The sequence below is a fragment of the Vulpes lagopus genome, chromosome 4 (assembly GCF_018345385.1).
Source record: "Vulpes lagopus strain Blue_001 chromosome 4, ASM1834538v1, whole genome shotgun sequence".
Lineage (NCBI taxonomy): Eukaryota > Metazoa > Chordata > Mammalia > Carnivora > Canidae > Vulpes > Vulpes lagopus.
The window spans coordinates 129693758-129720055 of record NC_054827.1 but is presented as its reverse complement, the minus strand read 5'-3'; the positions used below and the strand labels follow the sequence as shown (position 1 = coordinate 129720055).

Here is a 26298-nt window from a genome sequence, read left to right as displayed (position 1 = left end):
GAAAGAGGAATTATAAATATTTTGCTATTATAAAGTGAAGTGTTATTACTAGTGAAGCAAGGTAGTATTATTTGTAAGTAGCCTTGGATTAGTTGAAAATGTGTATCACAAACTTTCAGACAACCACTAAAGAAAGTTAAAAAAAAAAAAAAAAAGAAAGAGGTAAAAAAGAGGTAAATTGATATGCTAGGAAAGAGAAAATGGAACCATGTAAAATGCTCAGTTAAAACCACAAAAGGCAGAAGTGTCGAAGACAAAAATAGGAACAAAGAACAAGCACAACAAATAGGAAACAATAACATATCATATAGCTATTAACCCAACTCTGTCAATAATCACCTTAAATGTCAATGAACTAAATATGGCAATTAAAAGACAGAGATTGTCAGAGTGGATCAAAAAACAAGGCCCAGCTATATGTTGTCTACAAGAAACCTACTTAAAATATAAAGACACATACAGATTAAAAGCATAGGAATGAAGAAAGATACACCATGCTGACATGAATCAAAGGAAAGCAATAATAACTATATTAATTTTATACAGGGAATACTTTGGTAAGGAGAGTTAATAGGGAAAAAGAGGGGCATTGCATACTGATAAAGGGACCAATGCTCCAAGAAAATATAACAAGCCTTAATGTGTATATGCTAACAACAGAGCATGAGGGTACATAAGGCAAAAGCTAAGAGACCTATAAGGAAAAATAGATGAACCGTTATTATATTCAGACACTGAAATACCCCTCATCAACTAACTGGATACTTCTGCTCTGGGAAAGACGATGTCAAGAGAATGAGAAGATAAGCCACAGACTGGGAGTAAATACTTGCAAAAGACACATCTAATAAAGAACTGTTGTCCAAAATATGCAACAAACTCTTAAAAAACCCACAACCATAACAGCACAAATAATCCAATTAAAGAAATAGACAAGTGGAGCCCGGGCGGCTCAGTTGGTTGAGCATCTGCCTTCAGCTCAGGTCATAATCCCAGAGTCCTGGGTTTGAGCCCTGCATTGGGCTCCCTGCTCAGCAGGGAGCCTGCTTCTCCCTCTCCCTCTACCCCTTGCCCCTGCCTGTGCACTCTCTCTGTCAAATAAATAAATAAAATCTTTAAAAAAAAAAAAAAAAAAAGATGAGCAAGAGACCTGAACAGACACCTCACCAAAAGGGATATGTAAACATATGAAAAGATATTCCTGTCTTTTCAAAAAACATATGAAAAGGTATTCAACATCATTGTGTCATTAGGGAATTACACTGAAAACAATGAGATACCAGGACACATCTATTTTAGAAGATCCCAAATCCAAAGCACTAACGACATCAAATGTTGGTGAGAATGGAAAGCAGTAGGAACTTTCACGCATTGCTGCTGGGAATGCAAAACCGCCCGGCCACTTAGGAAGGTGGCTTCTCAGTTTCTTGCAAAACTAACCATACTCTTCCCATGTGATTCAGCAATCATGCTCCTTGGTATTTACCCAAGTGAACTGAAAGCTTCTGTCTACACAAAAACCTGCACATGGATGTTTATGGCAACCTTATTCATAGTCGTCAAAGCAAAGATGCAATCAAGATGTCCTTCTGCAGATGAGTGGCTCGAGAAACTAGTACATTCAGACAATGGAATACTATTCAGCTTTAAAAAACAAAACAAAACAAAAAAACAAAAACAAATTAACTTTTGAGCCATGTACAGACATGGAGGAAGCTCAGGCGCATAATCCTAAGTGAAAGAAGCCAGTCTGAAAAGGCCACATACTATGTGATTCCAACTGCATTACATTCTGGAAAAAGCAAAACTATGAAGACAGTAAAAAGATCAGTGGTTGCCAGGGGTTAGTAGGGAGAGAAAAAGGAATAGCAGAGCAGAGGATTTTTAGGGTAGTGAAACTGTTTTGTAAGATACCACAATGGTGGGTACATGTCATTCTACATTTGTCAAAACTCATAGAAGATAAAGCCCAAGAGTCAACCTTCAATGTAAACCGTGGGCTTTGGGTGATGTTGATGTAGCGCGGCAGGTTCACTGATGACAACAAACGTACCCCTCTGGTGCCCGACGTTGATAGCGGAGATGGCAGTGCATGGGGGGTGGGCAGAAAGGGATGTGGGGGGATTCTCTGAACTTTCTGCTCCATTTTGCTGTAAACTGCGTTAAAGCTGCTCTAAAAAATAAGGTTTATTAATTACAAACAAGTTGTAAATGGATGAATGACCGAATTGATCCTGCCTCTTCTGCCCAATGTTGTTGTGTGAACTTAGGTTTTTCTGCCTACGTCATTTTATTCAGGGTTCAAGTTTCACAAGGCTTTTTGCTCCACAAACCATGAGTGCAAAGGTCTTCCACCCTCTGCTGGAGTTTCTGCTGAACGGTCAAGATAAAGCAAGAGTGTAAACTTCTAATCTTCTTTTAAAGACAAGTATGGACAAATCAGGTCCCCGTGTCGGGATGATGCACAATGACAAAGTCAAAGCCACTGATTGCTGCAAGAATTCGAGGAGGCCGCTGAGGCCCCTGGTTTTCAAAGTGGTTTTAGTGTCAGAATCCGCTTTTCAAATCAACTTACACAGAACCCCAAAATGTACAAGAGTTAACAGAGTAAAAAACAAACAAACAAACAAACAAACAAAACACAGAAATCAGAACTGTCCTGGCCCATGACTCTAACATGTGTCATTTCCTAACACATTCATTTTTCCTTCTAGCTCATCCACCAAGAAACATCATAGACGTCCTTCCTATATTATTGTCCACATAGTTGCTGACAACATTGAACAGGACAGGCTCAGTAGCATGATTTAGAAACTTCCCTCTTCTTGCATATATGTAGACACATTTGTAGAGATGTAATGATGTAATTATTTTGGACATTATGTTTTAAAACTTTTCAAATGCATAGAAAAGTAAGGGAATAGAATAATAAACATCTACATCTAGATTTCAAAGTTGTAATTATTTTTTTATATTTCTGTCACATATATAGGTACTGTTTTTTATTTTCCTAGTTTGGACAAACCAGCTATTAAAGACATTTAATAGTGGGACTTTTGAAAGATATCTGAATTTTAAAAAGGCCTAGGGCTCCTGGGAACCCTTTGAGACCCAACTGTCCAGTTTTGCACATGGAGGTACTGGACCCCCAAACAAGGAAAAGCCTGAAAAGCCTCCCGGAAAGTCTTTAATCTGGCTTCTGTTTGCTCCTTTAGCTCCTGCCCTATGCTCCCCAAAAGGCCTCCTGTGCTCCAACTGCATCACACCTGCATTCCTGCAAACCTTTCACAGATCCCAACTTTTCCTCTGCCTTTAAGATGACACTGAGGCATCATCTCCTCCAGGAAGCCTTCCCCCACATCCTTCACCCTACCCCCAAAGGGTGGAGGTAGGTCAAACAGAAGCCAGCACCCCCAGGAATGGGTAGCACCTAGACCTAATAGTCTAGGTAGGCAGAACCAAACCAAACCAGCAAAGTGGCAGGGAGGCATTAGGAGGGCCTAGGGAAACGCACTTGTAAAAGGACATTCCAAAAGGGAAGTAAGTATTGCTAAGAGAGTCCCTCAGAATGGGGTGGGGAGAATATTGAGGAGGCAGAGCCTATTGACTCCTGTTTGAATTCTGGGAACACCATGAAGTCTTGACTTTTATCAATTATGACTTGCCACTTGCACATTGGCCACCTCTTGGAAGACCTCCTCTACTGTGGACTGAAATAGAGAGAAGGTAGCACTCGTTTGCTCCAGAGCCAATCCTGCGTTAGGTGGTCAGTTAAACTCTTCTGTCAGCACCAATCGCAACTCCTTCAAAACGAGCTACCCAGCCTCCTGGGGTCTGCCCTTATAACCCTGCACTCCCCATTGCAATTCCAAGCGCAATGTCAATCTCCATCCTCTCCCCGCCTCTCACATTGCAAACCCTAAGATCCCAAATAAACACCTTTGGTTGCTTTACAGCCTCTTCTTCCTGATTGACATGCCTAATGTCTTGATTCCAGACACAAAAGCCAACAATCGATCTGACCCAACAGATACCCAAGTGACCTCTAGCTATGATTAAAAGCCATAAACACAAAAAGAACATCAGGAAAATGTTTATGCATGAGGTCTCTGGCTCCTCGGAGTCTATGCAGAGGAATAAGTCCCTCAGGATCAGCCCCTGGGCCTCCCAAGACCCCCCCTCCCTGCCTTGCGCTCTCCCAGGACACTCGGCAAGGATCTGAACACCCCGTGCTGTCACCACTGTTTCTGTGTCTCCCATCTCCCCTTCTGGCTCTCTCCCGCTCTCCCAGACCCTCTGCTACAGAACCAGCCTGCCAAGGTTTGCAGCATCAGGTACCAGCCGGCTGGGCAGGTAGCACCCGAAGTTTGCACGTGGCCGCAGCGCCCTCTGCCGGGCGCATCCCGCAGCCGCGGGGCACTCACCGGAGTGGGGGCGTTCACCACCGACAGGTTGTACCCGTAGAGGAAGGAGGAGCCGAAGGCGCCCACGAAGGAGGCCACGAGGAGCAAGCAGGACCAGTCCTGGGAAGGAAGAGGACAGCACGTCAGATCCGGCAGTCGGGCACACAGCTAGGGGCCCACCGGACGTACCCGGGCTGTCCCCTGGTCTGGGGAGGCTGCCGCAGGTGCGTTGCCTGTCTGGGCCCACCTGCGCAGGCAGGCGTCCTGGGTGAGTTCTGTCCACGCAGGCCTGGAGCTCGGCTCGCCTCTGACGGCTGCAACAGACAGGCACTCGCAGACCTGACGCCCTTAGCGGGTGCTGCGCAAGCAGCCACACACTATTATGTCAGCTGAATTTGGCCACTTTCTGAACCACATCGGAGCAAAAAGCAAAGCCAGACTCAGCCACCGGCAGTAGCAGCTGGCGCTTAGAAGAGGTGTGGGCCAGGCATTGTTCAGAGCACTTTCTGGGGTACTGTCTCATGGAATCCTCAGATCAGTACTATGTTATGCTGATTTTATAGGTGAGGAAACAGGCACAGAGGGGTCCGTGGTGCTGTCTGGGATGGGGGCTGGAGCCCATGCAGTGTCCCCCTGTATCCCATTGCCTCTCCCCCACCGGCTCTCCATCTGGGAACAGTGTCTAGGGCCTGAGGCTGCTCACAGCTGCACAGGTGCATACACGCTCACATGCACGCACACACAGCACTGCACGTGCTGTTCCAGACTCAGCTGTCGATCTGCAGGCCAGTCTGAGCACCTCAGGACAAGGACCTCTAGAGAGATACAGGCCTCAGCCCGGAGAACGAGGCATCTGCCTCCATGTAATCCTCTCCTTTGGCCTCATCCAAGGATGGTCACAATCAAGACAGGACCATGAGCAGAAACATCTAGGCCCCCTGGCAAAAGCTGCCTGGCTGGCAGGAGCTGGCAGTGGGAGCAATTGCCATCCTAAGCTGGCCAGGGGAATATGGGCCATTCTCCAGATGGAGGGGACCCAGGTGCTCTTAGAATCCACTCTCTGCTATCATCTCTGCTAGCACATGTGTGCTTATCAGGCCAGGCCCTGATAAAGCTCCAGGGATTCACCGGCAACAAAACAGACGAGGCCCACAGTTCAGGCAACTGTGTCAGTCAAACACTGTTTGGAAGGGAAAGCTGGACCCCGATAGCCGACTCCCTGCTCTGCCCACCTCAGTAGTCTCCTCTAGCATGGGGGGCAGTGCTAGAGGTGCTGGATGGTTCTACCACTCAGCTGTGAGAACCTGAGCCAGTTTCTTAACCTTTCTCGGTCAAGCTTGCCGAGCTGTAAAATGGATCTAATAACACCACTGGCTGTGCAGGTTGTTGCGGACTCACTGTGTTGCTGGATGAGGATGTTTAGAATGTTACGTGCACACAGGGAGTGTTCAGAAGGGCTGTTTACTCTTTCTGCTGCAGCCTGCCACCCAGAATGGCTGTTGCTCAGGTCAGATGCCAACGTCTCTCTTGGCCTAGCCTGTACGCCTGAAATTCCCCCTTCTAGAGACTTTTGTATCTAAGGCCCATTGCCAGCCTCTTCTCTGAAAGCTCCAACTCCTCATGTTTACGTTTCTCTTTCTCTCTCTCTCTTTTTTTTTTAAGATTTTATTTATTTATTCATGAGAGAGAGAGAGAGAGGCAGAGACAGAAGCAGACTCCATGCAGGGAGCCCGATGTGGGACTCGATCCCGGGTCTCCAGGATCAGGCCCTGGGCCAAAGACACTGCTAAACCACTGAGCCACCAGGCTGCCCTACGTTTCTCTTTGATTCAACTCCGTCTTACCTGGGATCTGCAACTTAGGCCTGTAACCTTGGGCCAGTACATCGCTGCTCTGTGACTCAATATTCTTATCTGAAAGTGGAGATGATAACAGACCCCACCCCCTAGGCTGTTACGCTGAGTTAACACTGTGCCCATGAGCGTTAGCGGCAGAGGCTGGTCAGTGGCAAGGGTCTTACTTTTTGAGGGTGGGGGTCTTGCTTCCAGGCACCATGCCTACTGCAGAGAAGGTATTCAGTAAATGCTAGTGATCGGATGGAGGTGAGAAAAGGGGTTTATAAGCCACCGGGATGGACATTGCCAGCTATGGGGCCAGAATCTTTTACTGTTTGTAAGAGGAGGCTGAACTGTATCAGATTCAGCAATAGAACAAGCTGCATTTTAGACAAAATGCCCATGCTCCATAGTCACTTATCTGTCCCTGGGCCCCTTGCTTCCAGCCCTGATCCCTGTCCCTTTGTCCACACCCATCAGAGGATAGACAGGGCAGGTGGGAGCCTCTCCCAGGACCCCTGCCCCTGCTTGGCCAGCAGGTCCCCACCACTTCTCATCACCTGCCCCAGGGACAGAGGCTACCTGCTGTGGGGGCAGGGAGGGAAAAGGGGACGCCACCCAGCCTGTGCAAGGCAGTTCTCTGCCGTGGCCTCATTTCGTAAGCACAGGCACATTGCCAGAGGGAAACTGCAGCCCCAGAGCCAGAGCTCCACAGCCAAGGTCACGGGGACCAGGGCCCCAGGCCTTTCAGGCAGCAGAGGGAGGCAGGCACAGCCTCCCACGCTGGGCCTCTGAGCCCCATGGCAGGTCCACAGGCCTGTTTCTGCATTTACCTTTCTGGTCCTCCTGCCCGGCGTCCCTCTTGGGGTGCGGCCACGCTTGGCAGCCCTTGGGTGAGCCCGGGCCCGGGAGTCCATGCTCCGCAGGCTGTGAGCCGGGCCAGGGCATCTCTGAGCAAGAGGCAGAGTCCACGAGGGGGCGGGGACCCGGCAGGAAATGCGGCAGTTCTGTCTCGTATGAACAGGAAATGGGCACCATGGGCTGTCTCCCGCTCCCAGTCAGAGGGGCAACCCAAGAGTCATGGAAGGGAAACTTGCCTTCTCACGAATCCTCTGGTTTTCCCTCCCAGCAAGGCCAGCGTGCAGAGAGGGAGCACTGGGCATAAACCCAGGGTGTCTAAGGATTGGGACAGAACGGAGCGTCCCTGATGGCAGGGGATGCCTGGTGGGGCCCCAACCCTGCCTCTCTAACCCTGTCCTTAGCCAAGTCACTTTGCTTCTCTGAGCTACCACATTTATGAGAAGACTGATCCATCCGGGACTGTCCATCCCGTAGTTATTCTGAGGCTCAAACAGAAAACACACAGCCCCTGAGCAGCCTGCTGGACGTGGGCATGGCCGCCCTGCAGCTTTGGAACAAATGGGGAGGCTCTGGGTTTGGAAGAAAAATGATCTGCCACTTGGCCATTCCACTGTCCTGCTCACTCAGCACTGGCTCTGGAGGGGGAAGACCTTCTCGCCTGCCCCTGTAGGGAAATCAATAAGGAGGCAGGAGCCCTCAATGCATACTCGACATCATGAGAATTAATTCACCATGTGGCCAATTTGCCCCAGATGTCAGACAAGTATCTTTAATCATGACAGTTTAGGACAGTGTGCCTTGGCCATTTGCTCCCAGAGGCAGAGAGCAGGGACAGAGGCCAGCGGGTGATGGTATGTTTGGGGAATGCAGAAGCCCTAGAAGGCCAGGCAGGCATCAAGCCCACAAAGACACAAGAAGCAAGCAAACTAGGTTTAGTGGATCGCAGACATTGAAACTAGGGCTGGATCGCAGAAGACTTTCTGGAAGAGGAGATTCCTGAGTAAGCCCGGGGAATATGCAGGCAGAGAAGGGGCATGGGTGGGGATGGGGGGCGGGTCATTGAACCAAGACCCACAGGCATAGATGAGGTAGGCGGAGGTAGGCGGAGGAACAAAATAATTGAGCATGGCTGGACCCTGAGCTACGGGAAGTGGTGGGAAGGGGCCAGGACAGCTGCCTCCCTGTGTCTTGGGGACCTACAGGGTGCGGTCCTGACGGGGACTTTAAGTCCATCCTCATTTCCATTTCCTCCTTCCCTCTCTCCCCCCCTTATCTCAGGCCCTTCCATGGGTTATCTCTGGCTTCATCGTGACTAACAGGACATCTCACCTGATCTTGCTAAAATTCAAACTGAATCAAGTGATCTTCCCCCACTCTCTGCCATTTAAAATTGTTTCATGTTTCCCCAGTGGGGTTGAAAACTCAGTAGGCCCCAAGAGCAAGAGGTCAACACAAATGTGCAACTACAGGGATGCCTGGATGGCTCAGTGGTTGAGCATGTGCATTTCAGCTCAGGTCATGATCCTGGGATCATGTCCCGCATCAGGTTCCCCGCAGGGAGCCTGCTTCTCCCTCTGCCTGTGTCTCTGCCTCTCTCTCTGTGTCTCTCATAAATAAATAAATAAACTCTTTTTTTTTTTTTTTTTAAAGTTCAACTACCAAAGGAAGAAGGTCCCTGGTGTCTGGGACACCCCTGTGCTGTGAGAACTTCCAAAGCCAGCAAGCATTAAAGGCCCTGCCAGTGGAGCACAGCACGGCCACCAGCCACCGGCAGACTCCGAGTGTGGACGCGAGCCCCTGGCAGAGCTGTCCCTGTACACCTCTCCTCACTCAACCTCCCTGATCCAAGACCTGCTGAATTAGAGCTCTGAGGGTGGATGCCAGAGGGTATGCAGATCCCAGGGGTGGAAGGAGACCATCCTCCAGCGGTTGCCCCTGGTCCAGCCCTGCACCACAGGCTATCCCATCTCCTAAGACTGGACATGTGCAGACTTCATGTCCCCTCTTGGCCTAGCAGCCTGGAGGCAGTGCTTGGCCTGAAGACTTCCTCTTCCATAACTTCTCTCCCCAGCCTATCGACAAACCAACCCAGGGGTGAGCAGTGTCTTGCTCCAGGTCACACACCTAAAAGTTGAGCTCAAGTTCCAGGCCAGCGCTCCAGCTATTTGGAGAGCCTGGGCTTCTTGCTAACTGCACTTCCTTCCTGGGGACAGGAGAGTGATCTCAAATTCCCAGGGCTTTTCCGGATGGCAAACAGCTCTACTTTCTGGGACACCTTGGTGAAGGTGATAGGAGCTGTCCCTTTGCTTTGCCACAGCTTAGTGGTTTAAAACCCAGACGTGGTGGCACACTGCCTGGGGTTGAGCCTCCGCTCAGCCACTTACAACCTGTGAGCCCTTGCACAGGTCACTTGGGCTCTCTGTGGTACAATGTCCTCCTCTGTAACATGGGCACAACCCTGCCACCACCTCATAGACTCACTTGTGGGATATTCTGTGAGTTTATACTCGAAAAGCATGTAGAAGAGCCACACAAGTACGACAGCACACAGCATACAGCAAGCGTGCAATGAATACTCATTATTTTTTTTAAGTCACCTTGTCCCCAGATAATGTGCCATATCTGGACCCAAATGCTCTCACTTTTTTCTAAATAAAGGCCATCATGTGTACTCTGTGTAGAAAGATCTGAGCCCTGCTAGGGTATTAGTGTCCTCGGTGGTAAAAGGAGGTTGGGGGCCAGGTCAATGTCCCTGGACAATTGCCAAGGCCTGTTCCAGTGCTCATGTTTGGTCTCTCGGCATTGAGCACGATGTGTTACAGCTCATTGGGCTGGACCACAGTTACTCGAGATTTCTCTGTTCCCCAAGCACCCTCCTCCTCACCTCCAGAACATGTCTATGCTAATTTGCCCTTGGCCCAATGTGTTCACACCCTTGATATCATGAGTCCTCTAACAGCCATCTGAGGAGCTGCTAGGCTGACATGACAGGGAAGAAGTGAAGTTTGGGAGAGGCAGTGCCATTCCCATACTTGCTTGGCCTATAGCCCCATGCTCTCCAGCAGACCCTGAGAAAATTAACTCTATCAAGGATGTGGTCACTAGACAAATATTCCCAGGTGTCGTGGGGCTGGGACACAATCATCCTCTTCTGATACTTAATCCTGCATGCACACACCCATTCACCATTATTTGTTGAGTACCTACTCATGCCAGGTTTTCCTGGCCTTTGCTCAGGCTTGCCCTCTGACTACCCATGACTTTGCTCATCCATCAGTACTCAGATCTCTCACCAGATCACCCCAGAAGCTCCCCTGGCTCCCCCCCCCCCGCCCCTCTGTGTTCTGTATGATGCTCACAACTGTACTGGCTGTGACCATCCTTACTTATAACTGTCTGTCCTCATGTGGGCCTGTGCCTCCGGACAGGAGCTCACCAAGGGCAGGGACTTTGTGTGTCTGTTATGGGGTGAACTAGGTCCCCCCCGCAATTCATAAGGTGAACCATTAACCCCCAGTACCTCAGAATGTGACTGCATTTGGGGACAGGGTCTTTAAAGAGGAGAGTGGGGTAAAATGATGTCACTAGGGTGGACCCTAATCTATTATGACTGATACCTTCATAAGAAGAGCTTAGGACATAGGTACACATAGAGGAAGGTCCATGTGAGGATGCAGGGAGAAGATGGCTATCTACATGCCAAGGACAGGGGCCTGAGAAGGAACCAATTGTGCCCACATCCTTGATCTCAGACTTCCAGCCTCCAGCACTGTGAGAAAGTATATCTCTGGTGTTAAGCCCCCTGCATGTGGTGCTTTGTCCTGGTGGCCTGACTAGGGGAATCCAGTGTCCTGAGCCTCTTTGGATTCTCACCTGGCTCAGGGAAGGGGCCAGGTAGATACTCCTGGAACGGAACTCAAACTATCCTCTGGATGATGTCCTAAAGCTAGAAAATCAGCTTGGACAAGATAAAATTTTCCACCAGGAAAGGAAAAAAAATTGGGGGGTAGTTTTTTTTTAGTTGAATATCATTTAAGCAGAATTATTAAGATGACTAATCCCCTTCCTTCATTACACCAAATGCCTAGACAGCAGAGCCTTGACGCAACCTGATATAAGTGTGTCCTTGGAGGGAATCACTGTCACATCCCTGGATGACCTGAGATGGTGGCTGAGCCTCCCTGAAGCTCCGTTTCACACCTGTGGGTGGGGACAGTCACTCTCAGTCTTCCAATTCCACACTTCCCTGGTGGTTTGATAAATACACCTGAATTGATATTTGTCCTGCTAATAAGGTTTATTAAAAATATGGACATAGTTTCTTCTGAGTCCTGGTTGCTTCTGCACCCATCACAGATGAGGCACAGAGGGACCAGGGTTCAAGACTGGCTTCCCTTCACTCTAACTATGGAGCGTTGGACAAGTGGCTTCATCCTTCTCTGAGCTGCAGTTTCTCACCTGTGAAACAAGGGCAGTGATATCTTCACCATTGTGTGGCTGAGAGAACCGAAGGAGAGACCCGTGTAAAGGGCCAGACCAGAGCAGGTGCCACTGGCTTTGGTTTTTGAGTCTGGATTAAAAGGCCCAAGGAGTCCTGAGGAGTAAGAGCCTCTCTGAGTGCCCAGGACGTCCTGGAGGAGAGAGCAGGTGGACTGGGCCTCGTGGTGGGGCAGGGGGACGGGTTTCAGCATATCCTCAAGGATAGAGACATCATCACTGTCACACATCTGTGTTCCCTCATTGTGAAATGATCTCTGGGGTGGGGGACCCTCGCTCAAGTCCCGAAGGCCACCAGCAGACAGTATAATCATCATCAACCAAAGTACAATATAATCAGTGGCCTGTACCTCCTCAAGCCACATGCTTTCCTGTTCACATGGCAACTTCCCACATACCTTTACTTCTATCCCCTGCTCTCTCTTCTCTGCCTGACCTTGCCTCCATCTAAATCTCCCAGAGAGCAGCGAGGGTGCCAGGAGGGACTGCCCCAGTGTTACCAGAACAGGGAGAGAGAAGGAAACCAGGACTGACCAATTTCTCTTTCACCAAATCACTTTCTTTGGAATGTGCTGAGTCCTTTTCACTGAGCTTCATGGCTTATGTTTCAGATTTTGGATTGGGTTTCCTTGTTCCTGAGAAAGAGAAAAAAGAAAGAAATCATTAGACACTTGCTGTCACCAATACATAATTAGGGGAGGTGGCTCCAAATGGAGGGGTTGCCTGGTGAGGACACTAGGATGGGGTGGGGGGTGTGGTGCAGACAGCTCCCCTGGAGATCTAGGCGCCTCCATACTCCTCTCTGGCCTCATTGTCTCCATCTGAAGGATGGCTGGGCTGGTGTGTTTCCCATGCTTGCCATGTTGCTTATTCAATACAGGCCCCTCCCCAGAACATTCTTGTTCAGATGGTCATTCCTATGGTGCCACACATCTTGGAAACACCAAAATTTCTGTCTTCAAGACATGAAAATAAAAGCAGTGTAAATTAAAACCAAATGCCAATCTCTCCTGTCAAATTGGAAACATTCACCAAGATTGTAACCAGAATCCCTGGCAGGTCAGAAGTAGAAAAATGGGCAGGTTTCTGGAGTTTGGAAATAGGTTTCTAGAGCCATAAAAATATGTAGGCCCCAACCCCTCCATGTATAAAAAGTTATCCTAAAGGAGTAATAAAGAGCGTGGACAAAGATTTCAGCCTGAGATTGTTAACAAATGGTATTCACAATAGAAAAAATTATCTAGGGGCAGCCCCGGTGGCCCAGTGGTTTAGCGTCGCCTTCAGCCCAGGATGTGATCCTGGAGACCCAGGATTGAGTCCCACATCAGGCTCCCTGCATGGAGCCTGCTTCTCCCTCGGCCTGTGTCTCTGCCTCTCCCTCTCTCTCTCTCTCTCTCTCTCTCTCTCTCTCTCTGTGTGTGTGTGTCTGTCATGAATAAATAAATAAAATCATTTTTTTAAAAAAAGAAAGGAAAAATATCTAACAGGGAAGTTTAAATGAGTTATGGTACATCCATATATGGAAACTATGCTACTCATGTAGCATTTATAAAATATGTTAAAGAATATTTAACATCACGGGAAAATGCTCATAATCTTACTTGACAAGCAGAGGAGGATCTATGAAAGAATATCCATTAGCATTAGAAATAGATGCACTTACTAATAAATCCATGCTATTATGTGATATAAGGTCTTAAACTATGCCCATGTGTTTTTTAATTTTATTTATTTATTTATTTATTTATTTATTTATTTTTAAAAGATTTTACTTATTTACTCATAACAGACACAGAGAAAGAGGCAGAGACACAGGCAGAGGGAGAAGCAGGCCCCCTGCAGAGAGCCAGATACAGGACTGGATCCCAAGATCATGACCTGAGCCAAAGGCAGATGCTCAACCACTGAGCCACCCAGGTGCCCTGCCCATGTGTTTTTTAATGTAAAATTAAAAAATTTTTAAATGTTTATACATTATTTATTCCACAATTATTCACTAAGCCCCTACTACCTAGGTAAGAGGAAGACAGACTTTGCCCTGCCCTCATGGAGCTTCCATTCTAGAAGAGCCAATCTGGGAGGAGCATACAGAATGCTCCTGGAGCATGGAGAAGGCAAGGGGTCCTGGCCCAGCACAGGGCAGCAGGAGCCCCAGGCTGCTGAGGTGAGCAGAGGACACATCACATATTTATGTGCAGAGAAAATAGACCCCCTGGAAGCAGCAAAACAGACAGCAGTTTCTACCTGGCCATAGTATTTTAGCCCATTTTTATCTGGTTTCTTTTCCTATGTTTTTCCAATTTTTGACACTGGAAAAACTCCACTTCTGTAACTAGAAAAAGCAAGTTTTAAAAATTGCTTTAAATTTAAATTTTTTTTTTCAGTTAAGTCCATAAGGTATCAAGTGGCCAAGTAGAGATACAAAATACAATTCTGGAAGAATATTTAGTTCTTAGAGGACGACGGGCTCTGAGATCCAGAAGTCATCTGTGTAGCCTGACGAGTATGTTGGTTGGTGAGCTTCTGTGGCCAGCACTCGAATGTTATGTCCGAGGCCCTCCCCTGGAGGACCCTGCCTGACTCATCCCAGCACACACCCCGGGATGCTCCAGCCCACTGGACCTCCCTTTGCAGGCCATTCTCATGCTCCTTTGGCTGCCCCTCAGCCTAGAACGCCTTTTCTCCTTCCCATACACAGAAGGAAGTGATTCAGATTTCAAAAGGAACAGTCGCATAGAGGAGGTGAGCATGAAGGTGAGACTCTGTGCCTCACCCTACAGAGACCACCACAGAGCTGACAGTGACCTCATCCATCCCTGAGACGTCATGTCCCAGGTAGGAAGCTGCCCACAGACATAGCACGAGGCCAAATGCAGTCAGCTTGCACCCCAGGCAGCATGGAGCCATGAGTTCAGACACCAGCCCTATAGCTCACTAGCTGTGTGACTTGCGGCGAGTGACTTAACCTCTCTGTACCTCTGTTTCTTTATGTCAAGTGAGGCACAGCAACAGGACGTATCTCACAGGCCCTTGTGAAGTTCAAATGAGTCCAGATAGACGTAGCACATAATAAATGCTAAGTGATCACCACTGTCACTGAACTCACAGCAAATGGCCTCTGTGGAGCACACATAAGGCACTTCGTTTGTCAGAGCCTCGTGAAACACCATTCTGAAATGGTGTCTTAGAACTTATTAAGAGAAAAAAAGAGGGGAAACTATTGGGTATATGAGAAGAGAACCCTAAACTGCCTCAAAATAATTCTCTAAGGCTTGAATAGAATAATGAATAAATATAGTATAAATGTAAGCTCTGGGCATGAGGTTTTGAAACTGCCAGCTCCCTCCCTGTCTTTTCAATCTCCAGTAATAGTGCAGAAATAGCTGCTGTTCTAATCTAACACTCTGATAAGTGTCCACTAGTGTGGCCATGCCGGTTCTTAAAGGTCAAAGTGTGCTGCACCCACTGATGAATAGCCCTGCCTCTGGCCCAGGTGCCCACCTGCCAGAGTCCAGCAGCTACAGAGTTCATGCCTACCATAGCAGAGCACCAGGACTCGGCTCCTAGCTATCTGGCCCCTGCCTTGGCTGTGCCGGGGGTTAAATGTTTAGAAAACCACCTCTGCTACCGATCATAAAACCTTCAAGGCACCATGTGTGGATCGCTATGGCCAGTCATGATGGAAATCAAGTCAGCAAGGCCTGGAGAAGTACCTTCACTCACCTAACCTGTCACAGAGGTTGGATCGGAGCCCAGACAGCTTCATGTCACATCCTCACTCGTAAGCCTGTGTTGGATGGAAGGGCAGAGGCAAAGAAACGGGCCTGTTGACAGAGTACACCACAGAAGGTCGGCAGACCGTACAGGGGGTCGTGTTCTCCCAAAGCTGGCTCGTGTGAGCTGGAGGCCACCTCCCTTGAAGTGCCTGTAGGTGCTGCTCTGTGCACTGTCCACCCTGCTGCGCAAGCCCTGTGGTGCCAACCAGCCCCTGGCTGACAGCTCTGGACAGGAAATGCCACAGACTTCCTACTCCCTCCACATTTTCGATTGAGTAATACTTGGCTGTGACTTCATCCTTAATCTTCAGGGTTAAGTCTCTGCTGACCTTGGCATGGAGCTAAAGCTAACCCTAAAACATATGGAACAGGAATATGGAAAATAGGGCAGCTTGAAGAGAGAGGGAGAGAAGGGGAGAGAGGAGAGGGAGGGGGGAGGAAGGGGAAAGGCAGATGGAGATTACTGGATTAGCAGCCCTTGGAATGATTGCCTTCGCCATAATCACTCATAATCAACTTCATTTTCATGTTAACATTTATCAAACACCATGCTAAGCCCTTCGCGTGCATTCTCTCACTTAATCTTCACCAAAGTGACTGTCAAATCCCTCGCTTTTCAATTGCCTTATTCCAGCTGCTCTGCGAGAGTCTCGACTCTTAAACATCCCCAAAGCCAATCCAAGTGTGTGAGCATAACTCACCCGGTTCCTGGGGCTTCCCTGGCCTGTTACAGTCTAAAGAGCAAAGAGAACATGCCTCATAGATAACCCAGCTCCCCATATAGTCTGATATAAGCCTGGGAAATTGGGAAAGAAAGCAGCATTAATGATTAAACAGCATCCAGCTGTTACTGTAAACATTCCGTGAAGCCTATCTCGGGTGGGCGAGAGATAAATGATTAACAGGGAACTAGTGATGGCTAGTTCAGCTTATTAAAAACATGCCAGGTGAGGGTCAACAAGTTCTGGACCAGAGTCAAAGGCAGAGGTATTCCCTCGAAGCCACTGCTGATGATCGGACCGACCTCCCTGGGTGTCGAGGGCTTCTCGCTAACATGACGATGTGGCCAGCGCGGGACCAACCTGCCCAGGCGGTGGCGAGGGTTAAGTGACATGACACGCAACCGCTATAAAGCAGGACACAAATGGATGCATGTTGATCGGGTCCTAAGCCCAAGTGAGTGGGACGAGGTGTTTGCACTTGCTACTCTGTCGATGTAGGAGAACCATGAACCCATGGAGACATACATGAGAGCCATCGCCTCTGACATGCTGTACCCAGGGGCACTGCCATTGTCGTTCTTTTAGGAACACCACGATGTCCTCCTGACCTGTCCCTCTAGCTTGAAAGAGACGCCCACTTGGGAATCCTACTCCATCTTTGGGACTCTGAGATAAGTGGAGGGCTGGAGGGGCAGAGAAACGTGAGGGACAGAGATGAGGAACCCAAGCAGCCCGACAGCGTCCTCCTGACCAGTTCACAGAGAGCTGAGGATATAGGAAGTGAGGATGGGCACCCGGGAGTCCCACCCACCAGGGAAAAAGGGACCCTGTGCCTGGTTCAGACACGTGCTTAGGTTTTGGGAGGTGGCACTGTTCGGGACACCTGGAACAGCCCATCCAGTTCTCTTGGTGTCAGTTCAGAGCACCCAGGAAACCTGCTCATGGCTAATCCCATTTTCCCAGTTTCCCAACCCTGAGGCTGACAAAAGGGTGCCCTGGAGGACGAGAAGAAATCACCTGACCCCTGCGAAGCATCTACTGCAGGTGTCTTTACCAACCACCCTCCGATGGCTGACACACTAGGAGGATTCCTGTGCCCGGGGTGTGCATAAGGAAGTGCAGACACACCTGGGCAATGCGATCGCTCCCCTAGTCTTTCCAAAGCTCCCGCAGTTCTCCAGCTGGTGCCCAGCCCTTCCTTTCCCCAGTCAGTCACCGGACCACTCTCTTGACTTCTTTTTAGCTGCAGCAAGTCATTCTCAATGCCAGGATTATTCAACTGCTGGTTTAGCAGCATCTGGATAGATAGTATAATGTGATGACTAAGAGCCTGGGATTTGATGTCAGACCTTGAATCCCAGCCTGCCACTCCCCAGCCAGGTAACAGGGGACAAGTCACCTGCCTGCAAGGTGGGGATAAGGGAATGCTCATCTCAGGGTCATGTAATACAGGCCAAATGAGATGCCGCCCTTGGAATTGCCTGCCGTGTAGCAAGCACCCAGTATTGCTGTTGTTTGGGGAAGTCTCTTTGTTGATCACTATTTTTATTCTTGTTTATTTATTTATTCTTTTTCCAGTGTTTATGGAGCACCTATTACGTGGCCAATACAATGCTAGATACTGAGAAGTCTGCAAAGGATAAATCTTTTACTTTCATCGGATAATTCACAATCGAGCCAGAAGGATGAGCCAATGGACAGGATCTGCATTTAGTAAGCGCCTACTGGTTATACGCAGCCTCATTTAATCCTAAGAGCAGCCACTAAGCTCTTGTTAGCTCCATTCTATGGCCGAGCATACTGGGGTTCCTGAAGTCACCCCACTTGCCTAAAGCACCATGACTTATAGACGAGAATTAACATTTAAAGCAAGACCCACAATTCCACCCTCCACCCACATTCTGTTTGCTGCTCTCTGGGGAAGCCCCTCACCAGAGAGGACAATCCCATCAGAGTGAGCCTTGAGACCTTGGTGTCAGACACATCTCTCTCTCTCTCTCTCTCTGGCAGTGCAGCATCCAAAAGACTTCTCACATCGGAGGATCTGCCATTTTGGGTCTTTTAGACACATCCCTCTCACTTTGTCAAGGGTCTTTTTTTTTTTAAGCTTTTATTTATTTGTTCATGAAAGACACACACAGAGAGAGGCAAAGATATAGGCAGAGGGAGAAGCAGGCTCCACGGAGGGAGCCCTATATAAGACTCAATCCCAGGACTCCAGGATCATGCCCTGAGCCAAAGGCAGACGCTTAACCGCTGAGCCACCCAGGCGTCCCAAGTCAAGGGTCTTCTTCCAGCAATTATCCCGTTTCCCTTCAGTATCATCAATTTCTCCTTCTCTACTGAATCTTTCTAGGCTAAATACAAAGATGTCTTGATATCACCAATCAAAAAACAAAAACTAAACTAAGAATTAGTAGAGGAGGGCACCTGGGCGGCTCATGCAGCTGAGCATCTGACTCTTGGTTTTGGCTCAGGTCATGACCTCAAGGTGATGAGATGGAGCCCCGCATTGGGCTGCACGCTCAGCAGGGAGTCTGCTTCCTCCTTCCCCTTCTGTACCTCCCCCCTCAAATCAGTCAATCAATCAATCAATCTAGAAGTGTTGGCAAGGATGGGGGGTTGGGGGGGTGGAAACTAGAGCCCTCCTACATTGCTAGTGGGGATGTCAACTGCTTCAGCCACCGTGAGAAACGGTTTGATGATTTGTCAGAGAGCACACATAGAATTACTCTGTGACCCAGCAAGATCATTCCTGGGTCCATATGCAAGGGAATTGAAAGCAGGTGTTCAAACAGAACTTGTACATGAATGCTCGAAGCTGTGCTATTTACAGTAGTTGCAATGTGGAAACAATCCCAACGTCCATTAGTTAATGAATGGACACACAGCTGTGATGTATCCACACATGGATTATTCATTCAAAAAAGGAATGAAGTCCTGATACATGTTTACAGTGTGGAAGAACCTGGAAAACCCTTACGCTGAGGTGAAAAACCTAGACACAAACATTCACCTGTTCATGATTCCATTTAAATGGAATGTGCAGAAGAGAAAAATCCACAGACACTAAAGACAGGTCAGTGGTGGCCATGGGCTGGGGTAGGGGGCCAATGGGAAGCCAATATTTAATGGGTTTGTTTTTGGGAAGATGAAAATGTTTTGGAGCTAGGCAGAGGTGGTGGCTGCACAACACTGTGGATGTAGGAAATGGTTAATTTTATGTTCCCTGAAGTTCACTTCAATTAGAAAAAAAAACCTTCCTTTGACCCCATGACCCTCTGTTCTCACCCCATTTCCTTGCTCTTTGGCATAGCTAAAATGTCCCAGAGGATTCACCGTCTCTACTCTGTACTTCCTTAGTCTGCTCCAGCAGAGGCTTTGACCTGTCACACAGCTCAAGTTGCTCTTACTGAGGCCATCAATCTTCCAAAGTCCCTCACCAATCCCCTATGCCCTCTCAGCAGCTTTGATGAAGGTGACCATTCCTCTTCCTTCTGGGTCCTTCTAGAAACTTCCCTGTCCTGTCTTCCCATCAACACACTGGCCTGGTTTTCCCTTAGCTGCTTTTTCCTTAGTCTGCCCAGCTGTTCCTCCTTCCCTGAGAGACCGCCAATGGTGGAGCAGCCCAAGACCCAGCCTAATGGCCTCCTTTCTACTCTACCCTCTCACCCTGGGCAACCTCATCCAGACTCATCTGTCACCTTCAACCCTTCCATATGCACACTGGACTTCCGACAGCCCTGCCCAGATCCCCTCTTTCGTCAGGCCTCTCCTAGTCCAGCCTCCTCCCAGGCCAAAAAGCAGACTCCTTCCTCCCTCTAAATCCCCTCCTGGTGCCTGCCCGAATCCCAGCAACTCTCGCCACCTGGGCTCTAGACTACATCCTGGGCAGATGGCACAGCTGTCCCTGGGGCACCACCTGCCACAGCCTCCCGACAGCTGCCCGGCTCACCCCCCCTTCCGCAGATACTCTCCATGCAGTGGCGCAGAAGTGACTTCCTCTGCAAACACCCGGGGGTAGGACCCACCCTGCTTACAGCCTCCCGTGGCTTTCCTCCAACAAGTCCTGGCTTGCTGTTCCCTGCACCCAGAGCCAGACCCTCCTCATTCTACCAAGTGATACGAGAAGAGCAAGGGATTGCTTCTTCCCCAAATGGCTTCCGATCCTGGCTCTGCTGCCCACCAGCTGTGGGACTTGAGAAGGTCAGGAGGGGCCCCAGTGACAAGGTCCATGTCTGCCTCTCCAACTTTTCACTCTACTCTCTCCCTCGGCCTCCACATGGCCCTCACTGTGGCCTCCTCCCGTCCTCCGAAACACCCAGGCTCTGCTGTCTTGGGGTCTGTTGACCGGCTGCTCCTTCTGGCCAGAGATCTGTCCCCCAAACCTCTACAGGGCTGCTTCCCTCTTGTCCCTCAGGTCTTATCTTGCACGTCTCCTTAGGAAGGCTTTCTCGCATCACCCTGCCTAAACTGAACCCAGCCTGACCCCAAGTCTGCCTGTCTGCCTGTCCCTCCCACTCTCCCTCCCTTTCTGAGTCCTTCTCCATCTCCCTGTCCCCTTTCTCCCTCCTTCCCTCTTTCTCTCTTACCTTTTATTTCCTTCAACCTATGTAATACATGAAGTTCTCTTTTCTATTTATTTTGGGGCTCCTGTCTTTTCTCCCCTGCAGAATGCAACTCCATGGGGGGGGGGGCAGGTACCTTGTCTCTTATCACTGCAGTTACCCCAGCGCCCAGAACAGAGTCCAGCACATAGTAGGCACTTAATGTATATTTGGTGATGAACTGATCAGAGAAGCCGCAGTGCCTGCTGAGCTCTCTCTTGCCCTCAGAAACCTCTGTCAAGAGTGTTTGGCCTAGACTGGCTGCCGGGGAGGGGATCGCACCAGCACTGGGCCTGAGTTTGACACAGAGCAGCGAGCACCACCAAGGAAGCAAAGCATCATCTAGCGAGAGTCTCGTGGCAATGGCACTCAGTGTCCAGCAGTGGGAGATCAGGGACCCCCTAACCAGGTTGTTCTCCTGCCTGCTCCCCATGTTTTCTGCATATTTCCAGAACTCTCCGTGAATGCCTATCACGTGTTTGCTTGGTTTCATTTTTGGGTCTGACAGGAGCCCTCATGGAACTGTTACTCTGACCTCTCAAGCCCTTAGAGAGAAGCATGATCAATGGTTTGATCACCATTTTAAGTAAGCTTGAAATACCAGCTTGTTATTAAAAAAGAAAAAATAGTGGGGTGCGCCTGGGTGGCTCAGTTGGTTAGGCGTCCGCCTTTAGTTCAGGTCATGATCCCAGGATCCTGGGATCAAGTCCCACATCGGGCTCCCTGCTCAGCAGGGAGTCTGCTTCTCCCTCTCCCTCTGTGCTCTCTCTCTTCCTCTCAAATAAATAAATAAAATCTTTAAAAAAAAAGAAGAAGAAGAAGAAAAAAAAAAAGTGGAGTGGAACGTCCGAAGATTGAGATCCTCCTTCAGCTCATGGGTTTGGTTTAGGCTGGAAGAGCGAGGCTCTGACACCCACAGTGACCCAGCTTCCAACCCCAACTGCCACCAGCCAACCGTGTGAGCGTAAGGAATTCAGTTAACCTCCTTGAGCTGAGCTTCCTTGTCTGTATCATAAACACGACCACATGTCCCTCCGTGGGGATTAATGTGTGGACCTAATACTGCACACCTGGCAGAGACTGGTAAGTTGTGCCTATTTTTAGCACTTACAAGTCAACCACTTATGAAATTCAGAGGGTCCAAGTAAGTATTTATACTTAGCTGTTCATTCAGTTTCTCCCAGGTTCTTGTTCAACTTGACCAGAGTTGACAAACAAGAATGGAGCAGCCTCCGGCGGCCCGGAGCAGGTCTGGGTGAATTTGTGATCTGCAGGGAGACTCGGCGTGTGGCCCGTAGATGTCAAAGGAAGGGCTGTGGGCCAGACGCCAGCTGGCTGGGATTTTCCCGAGACTTGGAAGCGCTCCTCCGAGGAGCTGCTGCTTGGTTCTCTCCTGCCTCCCTGGCCGCCTTCCATGCGTTCTTCTCTGGGGCCACGTCCTCCCTCTCGCCCTATTCTCTCTGCATTGGCTTCCTGGGCGGCTCTGGTCCCACCTGCATGCTGACGACTCCCACGACTAAATCCCAGCCCAGGTGTCCCACGTTCCTGGCCAGCCCACGTGACATGGACACTTACTTGGGTCCTAAACGGATCCTCAGAATTAAGGTGACCAAATGAAGCCGATGAAGTGGCCAGGTCAGTTCCTAGCCGAGCAAGCACTTGGAGGGGAGTCATGTGTCTGAGGCCAGGGCGGGCCCTGGCAGGGCCGTGACCAATCAGCACACCTGACTGGATAACCGTGATCTCGAACTCGCAAGGTCCACAGCCGGCCCCCCTCCCCTGCTCCCCGTCCAAACCAGCTCCTCCAAAGTCAGTCTTCCGATCCCTGTAAGGAACATCGCCATCCTACCTGCCGTCCACACCTCGCCTCCCGGATCCAGGATCTGACCGCCTCCCCCCATCAGTTCCTACTTCTCAGCCCTAGTCCAAGCTGTCTTGCCAGGTCTGGGAGGAGCCACTGCCAGGGCTCTCTGTCTGCTCTCCCTGCCACTCCCCCTGCCCCAGCCCCCCACTTCCCCACAGAGCAGCTATGTGCTCTTTATAATGTAGGCTGCATCTGGTCCCCCTGTGCTCAGAAAATGCCTCCCCCACCCCATAGCTGCTGACCCCCTTGGCTCAGGGTTACATTCACAGGCCTTAGCAAGGGCTACGGCCTCTGACCCTGATGACTCATACTTGACTCTGTCCCCCTCATTTCCTTCCACCTACCTGTCCACTCTGGTCAACCGGCTCCCTTGGTGCCTTCAAGTGGCTCTGTTCCACTCTTGGCTCAGAGCCTCTGCTCTTTCTGCCAGGAACACCCTCCCCCAGGTCTGTAAAGAACTCCTAACTTTCTTCCCTCTGGTCTCCACTCAAATAAGATCCATTGGGGAGCCCCCCTGCCCCCGATCACCTGATATGAAACCCAAGTTCATAATTCATCACCTTCGCATACCCTCCATCTATCCCGCCCTGGTTTTCTTTTGGCACCAGTCAGCATGTGCTGAATATTTACCTGGTTGTTGATCACCATCCTGCAGCTGGAATGTGTAGCCCAGGCAGCTGGGAATGGGTCTTGGGCTGGTCACTCTCCTTGCCTCCCTGGCTCCAGTGTTCACGGTCTCTGTCCTGCTCTTGCCCTGGGAAGCCTGAAGGATGGCATTGGTCAACTTCCATGAAACTAGCTATCAGCCCTGGAAACCAAAGGATGGGAAGAGAAGGAGGTGGGCACTTCTTCCCTGCTACTCCCTCCCCCACTGCCAATCTGGCGGCTCTGGCAATAGCTGAGGGGATGGGGTCCCCAAACACCAAACACACGTCCCTGCAGGGGGCCTTCCTCCACCCTTGCTTCTCAATGCCACTTCTTTGCCTTGCCCTCAGGGACAGCGGCAATGGCTTATCGCTCTCTTGGGGATCCTGGCCATTCTACAGCTGTTCTTGTACCCCTACCCCCAGCTCTGTAAGTCACTTGAATTGTCTGGAGTGGGTTCGGTTTCCTCCTGAAACCCTACTCAGCCATCCAGTCACATTTACCGCTGTGCCTGGCACCTAGAATACAGCCTGAAATGTGGCACCTGATAAATATCTTGCATTGATTAATTAGCTAATTAATTAATTAGCAGAAGAGTGAATGGGAAGAAATCAATATGCTACTTAAAGGAATGAATAGATCAAAGAATGGAGCAAGACAGTTTGTTTCTTTGAAGAAAAGGATGAATCAGGCCAACGAGCTAATTAGGCAACTGTTAAGGAAGCATAAAAAAAATGAAGAGAATCTATGTGTTCTTTCGAATTGTACAGTTAGCAGTTCTGAATCTGTTTCCTGTGCTGGCTCTGATCTTGAAGGTTGAGATTACAGGCCTTCTTCCCAGCCAGACTGATGACCGTTCCTGAGATCCTCTTGACCTGGGGGCCTTGGCTGCCGGTCCCAGCTCCCTGGCCCCGCTGCACATCCTCTGAGCTGTGCATCGAGCATTCAGGCTCACCCCTCTGCCAAAGCAGCACAGACTCCTCACTGCTCCAGGGAAGCCCCCAGGGTCCACTCCTCTGCACCAAGGAGGGGAAATGCCCAGTGGTTTCTGCAGCAAGAGAGGACCTGCTCGCCCAACAGGAGCACCAGCTTGTGAGCTTCAACTCTGCCAGACTCCCCCTTCACCTCTCTTCCAGCCAGCAAGCAGTCCTTCCCTGGCTTGTGACAATGCTCAGGGTGGAGAACCAGCAGTGGACTTGGAGGGGACGCCCACAAGCACCTTAGCCCTCCGAGGTGGACCATTGCTTTCCTGGGTCTGCTGAAGCTTGGGCCCAAGAGAGGCGACGGGGAGAAAAAACACAGGACAGCACATCCAATTGCCATGGGGCCAGGATGGCTCTGGGAGCGGGGGTGGGGGGGTGGGGGGGTGGGGGGGTGGACAGTCACCTGCAGCACCGCCCCCTTCCTTCTCTCTGTTCCCTGACATGCGCTGCTGGAGGTGGCTGAGCAAGCAGAAGGCACTTCCTGTGTGGGGTTGGGGTGAGGAGGGAAGTTCCTCTCACAAAGTGAGGGGAAGCCCAGTTCTCCCTCCAGGGAAGAGGAAAGCAGAGGAGCAAGGGAGGAGCAGAGTAGAGACTGACATCCAGTGGATGGTGCTATGCCCCGGCTAGCTGCGCTGGGCCCCTCCGTTCCACCTGTACGACCCCGAATGACCTCCTAAGGCTATAAATGTCCCCGAGGTGGTGTTTGGGGTGCATTCCAGCCTGAGGAGCAGCCACAGGCGAGGCTACGAGTGGAAATGTAGTCGCTGCATTTTGCCAAAAGCAAACCACTCTGGAAAAGAAATCCACCTGCTAATTCACTCATTTGATCACTCACTTCCTCATTCATTTATTTGGGCAAGGCCTCCTGAGGTTGTCCGAAGAGCCAGGCCCTTAGTTCGTTGCTGGAGGTCCAGACATGAACCAGATAAAGTCCTTCCTGAAAGGAGCTCACAGTCGTCGGAGGGAGACACACTCAGCACTGAGGCACGTGCTCCTTCGTCGCTGGGCGAGCCCTGGGAGAGTGCGAGTTGTGGTCCAGGCACTGTTCCTGGCACTGGGAGTGGACCCATGAAATCCCGCAGAGCAAACTTCTGTCCTCGTGGAGCTTACATTCGAGGGAGGGGAGGCAGACGGTAGATCACACGTGTAATTCAATGATAGTTTATTAGATTGGGATAGGTGCCATGCAAAAAACACAAAGAAGGGGGCATAGAGGGCTGTGGGGTGGACATTGCAAATTTTTAAAATATGGTTCTAGAAGCCTTCACCCAGGAGGTCACATGTGAGCAAAGACACGAAGGAAGAGAGGGCTTATGCTGGGTGGGCGAGGTACAATAGTTAAAACGTGTGCTATGATGGCCACGCACACCAGAGGCTCACTCCCCAGAGGCACAGCTCTCCGTGTAGGAAGGAACGGAGTTTCCGGCAGGACAGCCCAGAGAGAAGGGCCAACAGGGAGAGGAGCTACCAGAGTGCAGCAAGTGGGTAGAAGCCTGACAGGTCTTTCCAGAGAGGAAAGCGGGACAAAAGATGGGCTGGTCCAGTTGCTTGGATGAGATCCCTTTGGCACAGGGTTTACTGTGAGTGGTGGGACGGTGGTGGGACAGAGAGATCTAGGTGCTGACACTGGACCCCCTAAGTTAGATCAGAGCCTCCACACTGGCTGTGACCTTGAGCAAGTCACTCAAACTCTGGAAGCCTCAGTTTTTTCCCTACCTATAAAATGGGAAGAATCCCGGAACTCACTCCGTAGGATCCAGTGACTTAGAACTGCGTCTGCAAATGTAGTAGAACACTGAATTTGTGTTCCTCCAAAAAAGCATGAAGAGTGGACTGGAGTCAGGGACTGGTCCAGACTGGCAGCAGGGAGGCACATCTGCAGCTTGAGAACAAGAGCTTGCAAGGTCCTTGATCACACATGCCAGAGCGGGACGTCTGCAGGAAAGATGATTTATCCTTTGGTTCAGTACATGACTCCTAGGCACACTGGCTGTCTTCCAGGCAACGTGCTGGAGGTACAGATGTGGTTCTGCCCTCTTGGGCTTGCAGTCTGGGTAGGGGACAGAGATTTCAACACGCACCATCCATGGTAGGCTTGCAATAGA

General features: G+C 50.0%; 1 protein-coding gene across 10 annotated transcripts in view; it reads right to left on the bottom strand.

Moving 5' to 3' along the window:
- Window positions 1-26298, bottom strand: part of SLC2A9 (solute carrier family 2 member 9) — a 240038-nt gene that overhangs the window by 196376 nt on the left and 17364 nt on the right. For 4 of the 10 annotated variants that reach the window (XM_041752342.1, XM_041752343.1, XM_041752335.1 and 1 more), the window contains exons 1-2: window positions 7072-7205; window positions 4425-4523 (exon numbers count right to left, since the gene is read on the bottom strand). In XM_041752342.1, coding sequence (XP_041608276.1) covers window positions 4425-4523; window positions 7072-7155 — 183 coding nt within the window. In that variant the 5' untranslated portion in view covers window positions 7156-7205. Of the gene's footprint in view, window positions 1-4424; window positions 4524-7071; window positions 7206-12130; window positions 12232-15319; window positions 15542-16073; window positions 16125-22276; window positions 22295-23195; window positions 23329-26298 lie in introns of those variants that run through there. The other 6 variants (XM_041752338.1, XM_041752337.1, XM_041752340.1 and 3 more) reach the window with 6 other exon arrangements.